This window comes from Vulpes vulpes, chromosome 10, assembly GCF_048418805.1.
Source record: "Vulpes vulpes isolate BD-2025 chromosome 10, VulVul3, whole genome shotgun sequence".
Taxonomy (NCBI): Eukaryota; Metazoa; Chordata; class Mammalia; order Carnivora; family Canidae; genus Vulpes; species Vulpes vulpes.
Genome location: NC_132789.1, coordinates 45,659,223 through 45,671,823, shown reverse-complemented (window position 1 = coordinate 45,671,823; position 12,601 = coordinate 45,659,223). Strand labels below are relative to the sequence as shown.

Sequence of the window (12,601 nt, the reverse complement as noted above, 5' to 3'; positions counted from 1 at the left end):
CGAGGGCAGAGGCCCTGGGACCCAGAGGGATGCAGGCCCCTCCGAGCCACAGCCAGTGAGTGGCGGCAGCGCAGGGACACGCGTGGAGGCCGGCTGACCGCGAGGCCCATCTTGCTCTGGGCCGGGGCCGGGGCCGCAGGGCGGGGGTGGGACGACAGCCGGCACCTGGGGGGCCAGGGAGACCCCCCCAGAAGCCAGGAGCACAATCAACCACTCTACACAAATCCCTCAGTGTGCGTCCGTGGCCTCAGAGCGCAGACCGTCCAGGAGCCCCGTGTCCCCGAACAAGACCACACGCCAACTCCAGGGAGCTCAGGGATGCTGCTCCCCGAACGCCCACCTGCCACTGGTGGTTCTAGAGCAAACTGCTTCACGGCAAAGCCCCCGAACTAGCGAGGGCTCAGACGCCAGTGATGGAGGGACGATGGGCCTCGGGCCCTCAGGGATGCACGCCAAGCGCCACTTGGGCAGGATGCAGCCCGTCGGCAGCAGGTGGGGGCTCCGGTGCACACGGCCACCCGGGAAGAAGGGGGCACGTGAGACGGCAGCGAGTGGTCGTGGGCCTGCAGAGGGGTCCACGCGGTGCCTGCGCTCACTCGGGCTCCATGGGGCCTTCGACTCTCACTGCTGCTGCAATGACTGACTTTGACCTTTAGCCACGGGGTCCTCCTGGGCACGGCGAGATGGCTCAGGGCCCCGACGCTGCAACCCGCCTGGCCTCACGCATCCTCAGCTGCCAAGCTCCCTCCCCATCCACCCACGACGCGTCTACCCACACCCGCCCCCGGCCTTAGGTCACGGAGCCCATGGCTGCCCCAGGGGTCACGGGGGCTGGTTTCCTGAGCCCAGGCCAGGCAGGCCCTGTCTCCCCCTCCTCCCAGTGGTGGCGTCCTCGGCTTCGTGCAGACTTGTGCACACATGGCTGTCTAGCAGACCTGGGAGCCTGAACGCGGCCCGCACTCCAGGGCACGGGGCCTCTCGTTGAGACTCGGCGTCCTTAGTGATAAGAATGGAGGCAGCAACTCTCCCTCCTGAGAAAGCCGTACAGATTCAATGAGATACGGTTCCCAGAGCACCTGGCATGACAGGCACGTATTGATTCCAACCCCCGGCTCTCCTCCAATTCCATCTAAGGTGTCATAGCTCATGGCCCTGGGCCATAAGCAGAACGTTCCACCCAGAACCCTGTGGTGTTTCCTGGCCCCATGCGGCTGCCCAGGTACTCTGGACCCATAGGAATGACCAGAGAATTTATGGGGGACCTTATGCACCCCATAAAGCTCCTCAAAGCTTGCTGGTGAATAAAATAAAACAAAACACAAAGCTCCTACCAACAGGTTTGCCTCCGGATGGCAAATCCGCCAGCATTTAGGGTGAATCAAACATATTTACTTTTCAGATGTTAGGGGCTTGATAAAATCCATAATGCCTTTGGCCTCAAGCCCTCTTCCTATTAATTATTAAGCCCTTGTGTGTTTCGAGGGTAATTGAATCCATGTTTCTAATTAGTTTACACTTAATTCATCAGAACAATTTTTTAAAGGGCTGATGGATGTCCCAATAAGCCTCACGGGCAGTTTAATGAATCTTTATTTAAAAAAGAAATTGGACACACACCAAACTGTTCACAGCGGTCACCTCCTGGGAGCGAGGCTGGGACGAGGGTCTGGGGAAGGAGGCACTTATGCGGTTTGACCCCACACACCGCAGGATCGCTGGGCTCCCCCAAAGTACTGAGCGCTTATCACTTCTGCTATCTTAAAGAAACTGCTTTAAAAGGAATGAATTTTTTAAAAAGGAAACGAAACGGATGCAAATGAATCCGACGGAGTAAGGAAGCAATTTGATGTGGAGGGAATTAAAAGCCTTGTTTCTGGCTCCAGGAGCCCCATGGTCAGTCCATTCCCGCAGGTAAGAGACCGTGAGCAGGTAGGAGAACTCGGAGATACTCATCTCACTCCTGCCATGAAAAGTGACCCCATTTCCCGGTGGTGCCGTTGAATGATTAGGTAACACCGAGAATGCCCGTTTAGGACTTTCTGCTATGTCCCCTCTGGCATTAGAACTCATGCCACGAAAAATTAAAAAATTAAATAAATAAATAAATAAATAAATAAATAAATAAATAAATAAAAAAAAAATAAAAAATAAAAATTAAAATTAAAATTAAAAAAATTAAAAAATTAAAAAAAAGAACTCATGCCAGGCTCCCTAGCTCGGCACGTGGGGTCCCCGGGGATCTCTCCACTCCGACCCATCCCGGATGAGCCCACAGTCGTCCTATATTCCTCACCTTCTCTGCCTTACTGGACCTGCACACGTACTAGTCTCCCGGCTTGAAGCACGGACCTCATCCCTCCCTCCATGCCCCGTCAGGCAACCTTAAACGCCACGGAGCACTCATTCATCCATCCATTCATTCATTCGTTGCCCAGGCCAGGCCCTGGAGATCCGATGGAAGGTAAGACACAAACAATCTCTGCAGTCAAGGCGTTTACAGTCCCGTGGGACATAAACAATCACACACCCCCTCGTGTAAAGCCTCGAACAATGGACGCATGGTAAACCCAGGAGCGTAAGCCAGAGGGTCTGACCAGGTTGAGGACAGGGGTCTCAGAGGAGTCCCGAGGGAGGAACTGAGGAGTGAGGTGGGGTAGGAAAGAATGAGCGACCCCCATGGGGGCAGATGGCGGGAGGCAGCCCGGGCCCTACATCAGCACCTACAAGGGCCCGCCCAACGCTACGGCTGCCCCGGCCACTGCGCGGAACGCCCGGGACTGGCTGCCACGCATCTCTCTGCCTCCCTGAAGACCCTGTGAGTCCCCTGAGAGCAGAGGCTGTTGGGTGACTGCTGTGCCCCCGACACGTGGGGTTCCTGGTAGGCAGTCAATGCCATGAATGCGTGCGCCTGGCCGGTTGGGGGGGGGGGCTCACCACCAATCCCCTCCCCCTTGGTCCCCAAGGGCCCACCCAGCACAGCACAGCACACTCTCCAGGCTCTGTCTCCAAGGACAGCCCTACTGACATGCAGGGAACACTTTTTTTTTTTAACATTTTATTTATTTATTCATAGAGACAGACAAGGAGAGAGAGAGAGAGATGCAGAGACACAGGCAGAGGGAGAAGCAGGCTCCACGCAGGGAGCCCAATACGGGAGTCGATCCCGGGACTCCAGAATCACACCCTGGACTGAAGGCGGCACTAAACCTCTGAGCCACCCGGGCTGCCCCAGGGAACACTTCTAAAGGAATCCAAACAGGCAGGTCCTTCGGGGGCTTCTGCTGAGACACATATTGATCCAAGAAGATGGTAAATCTGGCGAATTTGTGGAGTTATTTTTACGACTTGCAAACAGGTGTCTAACGCCAGTTGAGTGACATCTGCAACCAGCTCCAAACGACCCGAACTGCTTCCCACCTCAGATGGATGACGGGGTGCATACTGCCGGTGATTAGGGGGAAGAGTTGTAGTGTTTCCCACAACCTGAGGCCAAATGCCTGAACTAAGGGGGGCTTAGCCGCGCTGACCCAGCGCAGTCGTCGGCAGCGCCCCTGAACCCTCCGACGCCTGCTCGGCGAGGCCGTTCATCAGCAGTGTGTCTGCAGATTTCCGTCTGCTTGCGTGTCATTAGAAAACTCCATCCCACAGTCAACTGCAATGCAACGGGACGTTCGCCAGCACGGACAGGCCGTCTAATTGCGCCAGAGCAGGGACGTGGGGACTGTGTCAGTACCTCACCGGCAGAGCTGACGCTGCACCATCCAGAGCCTCTTTGTTCTTTGCTTGCTAATTTCCAAACTCCGACGGGCTCCGCGGCTTTCAAGGCCAGCTTCCACTCTCGCTTCCCACCCTGATCCATTATGAGAAGAATCTGATCAGCTCCTATTGTAAATTTAATTTCAAGCAGCCAGACGCTGCCTTCTGGCACCCTGGGATGTGGCTGCTTGTGAATAGCTCTAGATGAAATGTGAGATGCTTTCAAGAAGATGGCTCTGAACTCCTGGTAGAGAAAGGGAGTCGCTGGGAGATGAATGGCATCTGCATATAGAACGAGCTGTGCGCAGTGTGTCTACCGGCACCTCTTCATTAGCGATGCCAGGTGCAGCTGTCAGCACGGAGCACCACTGAGCTCCCCATTTTGCTGGGGAGGAAACTGAGGCTCAGATGGGTTGGCTCCTTGTCCAAGGTCATCGATATAAAAATAGGATTTGAACCTACGTATGTCAGATGCCAAGGCCTTCATTCCTCCATCGCCTCCATCAGATTTCGCCCTGTCAGTACCACGGGAATGTGTCCCCGGGGGCGGTCCTAGGCATGGCCGGATGTTTAGCCTTGACCCCAACATGTCAAAGTGCCCCCTCCAGTTGTAACACCCAAAAATGCCCCCGGACACTCTGCCAAATGTCCCCTGGGGGGTCGGGAACCATGGCTCTACCCTGACTTACACATTGACTGGGAGGCTGTGTGTCTTTTTGCTTAATCGTGTTTTCTGATTTTCTTCTACAAATACACGAGTATTCCTTTTGTTTCTATCTTGTCAGAATCCCAAGCGGTTTACACTTGTTATTTAACTCCATCCTCCCCCAACCAACCTATGAAGCAGACGTTGATATACCCACTTCATAGATGGGGATGCTGAGGCTAAGAGTCAGAGTGATTGGCAGAGGCCCAGTAGCGAAGGGCCAGCCAGCACTCAAGCTCACGTCATCCACAGCAAAATGTCACAGAAGCCCCGACTTTCAGCCTCAAGGAGCTTAGAATCTAACCAGGATGGAAGCTTGTGGCTCATACACACCCCGTGAGCAAGCAGCCAGAGAAGCCTTAAAGGGGGCAGGGGCTTGAGGCGAGGAGGTGCCGGAATGCATCTACGAATCGAGAAAGGTTGGCATCAGAGCAAGAGAAGAAGAGACAAGAAATGCATCCCAAATGCAGAGGCAGCAGAACCGCAAAACTTGAGTTTTGCCTGCAGAGTCGTAGACAATAAACACGGAAAGCCACTGGCTATAGAGGCCGAGAGAAAGCCGCTGCAGACATCCTGGTGGTCCTGCCCAGTGCCAGGTGGCCGTGGCCACAGTAAAGCCACCACAGTGAGTGACTCCCCCGAGCCCGATTCCTCCTCCTTCAGGGTCTGTGCTCCTCACCTGCAGTCCTCTGATCTAAAAAGTTGACAGACACAGTATCAGGACAGACAGCAGGACCTTCTAGAATACTCCAAATTCCTAGGTTCTGGGCACAGAAGGCCGGGGAAGGATGCAAATACCGTTGATGGAGCATGAAGGGATCTGCTGCAGGTGGCTCCCATGCAAGCACCTGGAGAATGGGCAACGATGGGCACGGTGACTTCCATTTTATAGATGAGGACCCAAGACCTCACACAGGTCACAGCATTAATACATGGAGAACCTACCTGGGGATAAATTTAGGGCTGCCCCATTGTACTCTGCGGTTTCACAGGAAAAGAACATGAGAGGACATGAGCCTTCTGGTCCACTAAGCGAATAAAGAAAAACGCCGGTTTGGGAAAGACCCTGGCGCGCCGTGAGAACACCTTTTACTAGAGGCCAGGATGCGCCGTACGCTGATTTTGTTTGTTTTCTGCTTCCAAGCCAGACACTGCGGAGTCATCCTCCATCTCCTCCTTCCTGCCACTTCGCAGTCCCTATAAATCCACCCTTCAGCTCAGAGACAATGCCTTGCCGGTAACCGTCACATAAAGTCACACATCTCTCTTCGTTGGTGTCGCACAGGCTACCACTGCCTCCCACCTGGTCTGCAGCCACGAGGCCGGCCCCTACTCCACGCCGTGTTCCCCCACTGCAGCCAGACTGTGCCCAAGTCCGCTGCCCAAAACCTTCATTCGAAAGGCACCCAGCACTGACCTGAGGTTAACGTCGCACTTAACAGCGAAAGCCTCAATGTCTTAAGGTCAGGAGCAAAGCAAGGATGTCCAGGTTTATCACTTCTGTTCAGGATTGTACTAGAGAGCCCATCCAGGGAAATTAGGCAAAATAAATAAAAGACATCAAGATTGGAAACGAAAAACTAAAACATTCATTCACAGATCCAAGAAAAAAATACGTTAGAAATATTAATAACAAGTTCAACAAGGTCACGGGACATAAGTCCAATGTACAAAACCAAATGCATTTCGATTAGCAATGAATAACTCAAAAATAAAATAATATAAAATATCATATATTTTATAATATATATTAATATATAATATTATATTTAATATTAATATTAACTCCCGGGGGGGTCAGCAGTTAAACGTCTGCCTTCAGCTCAGGGCGTGACCCTGGGGTCCCAGGATCAAGTCCTACATCAGACTCTCCCTGCAGGGAGCCTGTTTCTCCCTCTGCCTGTGTCTCTGCCTCTCTCTGTGTCCCTCATGAATAAATAAATAAAATCGTTTAAAAAAATAAAATAATGTAAAATAAAAAGATAACTATATTCACAATAGCATCAAAAAGAACAAAAATGGTAAAAGAAACTTGTAGTTCAAGATGAAGAGCCAAGCTAACATGTCAAACTCCCCTTCAACCTAAGCCTCTAGGTTCTCATGGAAATAATCGAAGGTATATTAAAAAGAGCTAATATAACTGTCCATTCTGGGAACTAGGAGAAAGAGACAGACACACTAAGGGATTTCTACAAGATGCAGTGCCAGTAAGACTCGATTAAGAAAAAGCTTAGCCAAATAAATAAATAAATAAATAAATAAATAAATAAATAAAAATTAAAAAAAAAAAAAAGAAAAAGCCTAGCCAGACAAGATGCTGACAGAGAAACACCCCTTAAAACGTTTTTCTGAAGAAGAAACGTCACCCCTAGTAGAATCAAAATCATGGAAAAAGTAAAGAAAACTAGTACTTGCAAGTAGAGAAAAGGAAATGATAAGAGTAAGGAAACTTAAAAACAAAAAGCATTAAGAATCATGCCAGAACAAACATATAGATTGTCACCGAAAAATGTGGGTAAATGAAGCTTTCCTGTTAACTCTTAGGAAGGGTTTGAAATAGAAATCCAGGGCCGGGAGATGGGCGGGGGGCGGGGGTGACGGTGATGGGCACTGAGGGGGGGACTTGAGGGGATGAGCACTGAGTGTTATTCTGTATGTTGATAAACTGAACACCAATAAAAAATAAATTTATAAAAAAAAGAAAGAAAAAAGAAATCCAGGGCCACCTGGGTTGCTCTGCAGGTTAAGCATCTGCCTTTTGCTCAGGATATGACCCTGGGGTCCTGGGATTGAGCCCTGAGTTGGGCTCCCTCTGCCTCTTACCCCACTCATGCTCTCTCTCTCTCTCTCTCTCTGTGTCTCAAATAAATAAATAAATAAAATATTTTTAAAAATAAAAGTAAAGAAATAAAAATCCAGGGCCACCTGGGTGCCTTTGGCTCAGCTCATGATCCTGGGGTCCTGGGATGGAGCCTGTGTCGGGCCCCCTGCTTGCTTCTCTCCCTCTGCCCCTTCCCCCACACTTACGTGCTCTCTGTCTTGCTCTCTCTCTTTCGAATAAACAATTTTTTTTGAATCTTAAAAAAATCCAATGATATGACGTCCTAAGAGATATAACTAAAACAATGGCAGAAATAATAAACACAGAAAAATTGGGAAAGAGGACCCAATAAATGCAAACCTCCAAGAAAACGAAGGTGGTTATATTAGCATCAAAGAGAATTTAAGACAAAAAAACAAAAAACAAAAAACCTGGGGGACTTTAAAAAAAAAAACCTGGGGACTAAAGATAACTTTTGTATTGAAAGAAACATAAAATTCACTCTCGCTATCTCATGTTTAAATATACACACTGACGAGCATAGCACCAAAATATATTGGGTAAAAACTTAGAAATAAAAAGGTAAATTGACAAGAACAATAGTGAAAATGCGAACACAATGCCTTGCTTATCCTTGACAAACAGCATTCAGACAAAAAAATTAGAAAAAACGGCATAATGCTAATAACACAAATTTTTTCACCAAAAAATTATTTTTTTCAAATACTTATAGAACACATACCAAAAAAATGATCTTCTACTGTGGGAAGAAAAAAGTCAGCAAATTCTCCAAAGTAGAAATCATCATCTGATCGTAACGTAATACAACTGGATAATAATGTTTCAAGTATAACAAACATTATGGGGACACCTGAGGGGGAGAAAGCCATAAATTCAAGGAAGGCACAAACCCACAATGAGAGACTCTTCCTAAAACAACGAGTATCCATCAAAACTTATGGGACACAAAGTCATACTTAGGGGAAAATGACTATTAATGTTTTTGTGATCAAACAAGAAATAATGAAACCAATTCATGAAATCAGCAAAAGATCAACATTTGCCCAAGGTAAGAGGAAGAGAAGAATGAATAAAAATGGAAGCAGAAAGGAATGAGTTAGATGACGGGGACAGGGAAACGCTGAGAGCCCTGCAGGGGGAAGGCTCAAAGGCCCGCAGTGTGGGCGACCTCCTGACAAGGCTAATTGGGTAAAAAGGAAGAAAACACCAACACGGAGGAGCACAGTGGAGGAACGAGGTGTGCTCGCACGCAGCAGACACGGGCAACGATTCCAGGCTCCAGGAAGTGGATGGTCCCCGGACACCCGGGCGTCAAGCTGCGGACTCGTGAGTAAGGACGAAACCTGGGTGAGCAAGCACGTGCAGGACGTGACACCGACTCACGGGGACCAGGAGTGCGTGCCCCCCAGCCCCGAGGGAGCCACGTTCCGGGAAGGGCAATTCCGCTCCCCCCGTGCCCTGCCGGCTGCCCCGGGGTCATCTGCCCTCCCGGGGTCCCCCAGGCAGCGAGCTTCCGGGCTTGGCTGCTGGCACCGCCTGAAGGGATCAGCCCAGGATGGATGGAGAGCCCGCCAGGGTCCCTGGGACAAGGTGCCCGCCCAGGAGCCTCCTTCCCAAACACAGCTGCTGTGCCCCCTCTGGCCGGAGCTGCCCCCCACCTCCAGCGGCTGCTCTGCAGCCCACGAGCCCCGCACCTGGGTGTCAGCAGGGCCCGCACCACGGCCACTAGGGGGCAAGGAGAGCTGCCACACCCAGCCAGGCACGCCACGGGCCCCAAAACCTGCCACGCCACCCAACGGCCAAGTGTCCAAAAGCACCCACAGAAGGCGTCACCCGTGCTCAGTGCCCGCTGGTGGGCCTGCTCCCTCACAGCCTGGCCCGGGCCCCAGTCTCCGCTTTCCCGACCCTTGGGTCGCACGGTGCCTATGGCCCCCCTTAGCAGGTGGCCTCAGCATGGACAGTGGCTTTGCTGGCTCACAGCCACGTCCCCTGTGCCCAGGCCGGTGCCCCTGATGCATCTACACAGCGGAGAAGTGAAGAGCCCCCCAGGGCCTGCCCCTGCCCCCAGGTCCCTGAGGACCTGCCGTGTGCCACACCCGCGGGATGCTCGACAGGATGGGTAAGCCCAGCCTTGGCCGGAGCAGCACACAGGGCGGCCTCAGCCCTGCAGTGCCCCAGAGGCCCGGGGGCGGGAGAGAAGGGAGCCAGCTGGCCATGCGGCCCTATGTTGCCGTCGGGGACTCCGCTGGGGACTGTGCACCCGGAGGACACAGAGCCTCAAGCCAAAGCAGCAGCCAGGGCCCAGCTGGTCACCGTCCCACGCAGCAGCCCTGGCTCCTGGCTCGGCTGCTAAGCCTCCAGCCCTCTGCTTCCCCGCGGAGCCCGAAGCCCGGCGGCCAGAGCAGCCCGAAGCCCGGCTGGCCATGGAGCAGGGTGGCTACCAGGTCCACAGCCCCAGGAGAGCCGGGACCCGGGCCTGCACAGGCTGCAGCCTCCCTGCCTGTCTCCCTCCCTGATGTGAACTCTCCCTCTCGGGAGACTGCTGGGGGGCGGGGGGGGGTGGCGCTCTCCAGAGTTTTCTCTTCCAATTACCAGAATGGGGTTTGTGACCATGGGAAGCTTGCCCCAAACTCCCTTTTAAGAGACAAAGACAAAGAGAGCATGTGCATGTGCACGTGCAGGTGTGCACACACAAGTCGGCTTGAGACTGACTCAGAGCACAGGGCCTGACAGGTAGGCTCGACCTCACGATCCCGAGGTCATGACCTGGGCTGAGGTCAAGAGCCCTACACGTATCTGAGCCACCCCAGTGCCCCCGCCACACTCCCGATTCTATGCCCACCGCCAAGGCCATGCCCGTGCAAGGCCAATGCCAGCCAAGCATCCATGGTTTTCAAGTCCAGGAGGTAAGACATGGTCTATCCGCTGGGTTCGAGAGGAGGAAACAGATTTCTGTGCGAGCAAAGAGTGCACACCCACAGATGCACACACACATGCACAAATGCATGCAAAGCCAGCTTTCGGAGACATGAGTCTCTCCACGACCCTTGTGCCCTCCAGGTCACCTCCCCAAGTACGCTGCCCATCCGTCCAGCCCACTGGCTGCTCCCAAGCCAGAGAAGGGCTTTGGAAACTTCGAGAAAGCAAGGGAAAGGGGGAGAGCCCTGGGAGCAGAGCTGTGTGTTGGCCGAGCTCGCCGGGGGCAGGCGGTACCTGGTCCGCAGGTTCTCCGGCCGTGGCGGCCCGTCAAACACCGACAGGACGTCGAAGTCCTCCTCCAGCGCGAAGGCCTGGAACACGAGCTGGACCCGGTGCTGCTCCTCCGCCGCGATGGTCCACGTGCAGTTGGCGTAGTTGGGGTAGCCCGACGGGAAGCCCGGGCTCTCCACCGTGCCGTTGGGGCCCCGCAGCTGGAACGTGCAGTTCTGGCCTGGGCGACAGGAGGGGGCAGGTCAGCCGGGTCGGGGGGCCCGGAAGCATCCGCGCAGGACCCCAAGGCCCCGATCCCCCAGGAGCCCCGCCTCCCCCAGGGCGGGGGCAGGCGGCTGACACGGGAGCAGGGGAGGCGGGAGCCGGGAGCAGAGAGCTGGGAGTCGGGAGCCAGGCCCTGCAACGCACACCTGCGACGGCTGAGCGCATGTCCTCGGGCTCCTCCCCCGCCAGGTGCTCCTCCCCCACCAGGAGCTCTTCCCCCACCAGGTGCTCCTCCCCCGCTGCGGGCTCCACCCCCCACTGTGGGCTCCTCCTCCACCAGGTGCTCCTCCCCCGATGCAGGCTCCTCCCCCACCAGGTGCTCCTCCCCCCGCCAGGTGCTCCTCCCCCCACCAGGTGCTCCTCCCCCCTGCTGCGGGCTCCTCCCCCCCGCATGCCCCCCTCCCCCGCCTCGTGTTCTTACCCCCTTCGGTCCCCCACGGCCCCCCACGGCCCCCCACAGCCCCCCAACACCCCTACGGCTCCCCCCACCCCCCAACGGCGCAGGGCAGGGGGGCGACTGTCGGAGCTGCAGCCTCAGGCCCCCCGGGATGCGCAGGCGCTGCTGCGGCCCCTGCCCCTGCCTCCACCTCCCCGCCTGCCCGCCGGCCTCCCTACCCCCGCCCTTGCAACACGCAGCCAAGGGCATCTTTTCCGAACAGAAATTGATGGGGTCTCATCCCCTTCCCCACTTACACCGAGCCTTCCACGGCTCCTCACGCGGATCAATCAGGAAAAATCTCGGGTGGGCCCGGCAGGGTGTCTGACAGGGTGACAGCGTGGTCTGCCCTGAATGACCTCTTGGCCCCAGGGGCCACTTGCCTTCCCTCATCCTTGGTACCAGCCGCGCCATCGTCCTGCGGCCACAAGCCCTTTGCATAGGCTCTTCTCTTTTCCTAGAACACCCTCCCCTACCTTCTGGGCACATTGATCTTTCAGATCTCAGCTCAGCGTCTCCCCTTGACCAGCTGAATGGCCCTATTCCCTGTTTTCATGACACCATAAGCTCCCCTTGAGAGCACGTATCATAGAAGCACATTTCCATGCTTCCACGGGATGATTTCACAAGCATCTATCTTCTCGCCAGGCTGCTAGTTCCAGGAAAGGACAGACCGTATGTGGGTTTTCCAATCTCTGAATCCACACCTCAAATCCAAGATCCCGCACCTGGTACATTCTTAATAATTCAATACATGGCTTCTAGTTAGTGAGGTTTGGTTAGACGCCCTTCAAAGAGCGTTATACACACCGAGTTGTTCAAACCTCACAAACTGCCCTTGAGGATGGAGACGATTAATATCATCTGCATTTTACAGATGAAAAACTAAGAAATTAAGGAGGGGAGCCCAAACCACACAGTTACTCGTTACTGGCAGCGGGATTCCCCCCTGAGCAGCCCCCGCCCCCAGTCCTGCCTCGCAATTCTGATGCTGATAAATGGCCTCAACCTAGTTTTTTTTTTTTTAAAGCCTATTTAGGGATTAACTGACAAAGGACAGTTAATCTCTGAAATGACTTTACTGTTGAGAACTCTCTTAACACAAAGTACCCCATTAAAGGAGAAAAAAGTTAAAGCCTTCTGAAATAAGTGCTAAATAGGCATTTCCTAACTTAGACATGTAACCCTGATTAAAATAAGCATTTGGAGCTAGGAAAAAGATCTTACCATGATGTGGCATCATTTTAGGACAATCACCTACATCCTACTTACGGCAAAACACCTGGTTAAGATCAAGAATGGGACCTCATCTGTGAGGTTTCATGACTTATTGGAAGAGCTAACTCATGCAACACACACACACACACACACAGCAAAATAAAAAAAA

At 53.4% G+C, this 12,601-nt stretch overlaps 1 protein-coding gene across 6 annotated transcripts in view; it reads right to left on the bottom strand.

Annotated features, from left to right (window-relative positions):
* The window catches only part of CSMD2 (CUB and Sushi multiple domains 2), a 494,027-nt gene that overhangs the window by 427,214 nt on the left and 54,212 nt on the right, over positions 1-12,601 (bottom strand). For all 6 annotated transcript variants that reach the window (XM_072723914.1, XM_072723908.1, XM_072723910.1 and 3 more), the window contains exon 2: positions 10,518-10,734. In XM_072723914.1, coding sequence (XP_072580015.1) covers positions 10,518-10,734 — 217 coding nt within the window. The remainder of the gene's footprint in view (positions 1-10,517; positions 10,735-12,601) is intronic.